Below are 1,591 nucleotides of genomic sequence, written 5' to 3' on the forward strand. Positions count from 1 at the left end.
GGGTGGGGGGAGCGGGGCCGCGGGCCGGGATGGAGCCGAGTAGCCCGGGGGCGGTGGGGCCAGGCCAGGCCCCTGCTCGGGACTCGCAGCCGGGCGCGCCGGTGGCGGAGCTGGAGCTGGATCCGGCGCTGACGGGACAGGAGGCGGCCGCCCTGCTGCGGGGCATCTTCCGAGGTGACTTTCCCCGGGACTCGGCCCTCGCGCCGCGCCGCGCGGATCAGGGCCCCGCCGGCCCGTCTCCCTAACCAGGCGCGACGCTTTCTCCCCCTGCCCCCATCTCTGCCCCCAGCCTCCCCGTGCTCCCAGCCCGGCGGGGTGCTCCGGAGGCTGCAGGCCTACAAGCGCTGCGTCCGGCTGGTGGAGTCGGGGGAGCTGCCCTCGGACCGCGCCTCCGAGACCATCGGGCTGCTGATGCTGGAGGTAGGACCTCGCTTTCGCGGGACGGCCGGGTTTCGGCGGGGCATCCCATCCCATCCCATCCCATCCCCGGCATAGGTTCAGGGTCTCGACTCGACCGCCGGGGCCACAGGAGAAGGGAGCCACACCATCCCCAGCGGTTTGGGCCCTGTGCAGCGATTGTTGTTTGATGGTAGTTTTGAGTCTCCAAGCTGATAGCGAAGCTGGGCTGGACGCTAACACGAGATAACAGCCGCCCGGTCGAAGCCGCCGGGTGTTGGGCTGCACGGGCAGGACCTGCAGGCTGTGGGTGTCTGCTTCTCGGAGGGAGGTTTGCTGTTCCCTGACCCTCCTCGAGCCCTTTCTTGCATCTTTTTTATCAGGCCCATCACTTGCCGGGCTCTGCCTTGGCTGAACTGGCCACTCTGTTTGTTGAGCTCATCAAAGGAGGTAACCTGTCTAATGCGAAGTCCTTGGAGCTGTTTTCCACACTTCTTACCAGGTTGGCTTCCTTGAAGGAAAGCTTGGCCTATGGGAAAGGTAACCCCTTTTGTTTCCCCTGCCCTGCTCCATCCTTCCTTTCCTCCGAGCGCGTTCCTACCCATCTTGTGCTTTTCCAGGTGAACTGACTGGGGAAGAGTTTAAGAAGCAGCTGATCAATACCCTCTGCTCCAGCAGGTCTGTCCATCTCTGCCAGCTCTCTCTCTTTTTTTTATTCATATGAGAATTATTTAGCTGCACACTCATTTGGGCTCTTGACAGCATGTCTATAATAGCCTATCTCCGTTGATCTCAAATGCTCAAATCCCCAGGGACGTGGAGTCTGACACTCCCTGGGCTGCTGCACTGAGAGCCGTTGGCAGTCAGGTCGCATTATGTGTTTGACACAGCAAAGGACACTTTACGTGGTACTTTGAGTGCCTGACATGGTTTGGAGGACCCCCTCCCTCTTGTTTGCACCATTTTTAAACCTTGTTCCTCTCTAATGCCTGGCAGGATTTTTGCATCTGGGAGGGCAGCTGAGCAACGGGTTGGGGAAGGGGCCAGAAACAGCAGTTCTGCCCCTTCTCAGGCTCTCAATGTATTTTTGTTTGGCCAGATGGGATCATCAGTGTGTAATTCCTCTCACCAACATGTTCAGGTAAGATCCTCCTTCCCCCACTGCTCTCTTATTCTCCATCTGTTTCTACCTTCT

At 59.5% G+C, this 1,591-nt stretch overlaps 1 protein-coding gene across 1 annotated transcript in view; it reads left to right on the plus strand.

Annotated features, from left to right (window-relative positions):
* The first annotated feature begins 29 nt into the window (after window positions 1-29).
* Window positions 30-1,591, plus strand: part of FANCI (Fanconi anemia complementation group I) — a 61,174-nt gene continuing 59,612 nt past the window's right edge. The window contains exons 1-5 of the mRNA XM_019504072.1: window positions 30-174; window positions 290-420; window positions 780-936; window positions 1,017-1,074; window positions 1,496-1,537. Of these exons, the coding sequence (XP_019359617.1) occupies window positions 30-174; window positions 290-420; window positions 780-936; window positions 1,017-1,074; window positions 1,496-1,537 (533 nt within the window). The remainder of the gene's footprint in view (window positions 175-289; window positions 421-779; window positions 937-1,016; window positions 1,075-1,495; window positions 1,538-1,591) is intronic.

This window comes from Gavialis gangeticus, unplaced genomic scaffold, assembly GCF_001723915.1.
Source record: "Gavialis gangeticus isolate Ggan-Ray unplaced genomic scaffold, GavGan_comp1, whole genome shotgun sequence".
Taxonomy (NCBI): Eukaryota; Metazoa; Chordata; order Crocodylia; family Gavialidae; genus Gavialis; species Gavialis gangeticus.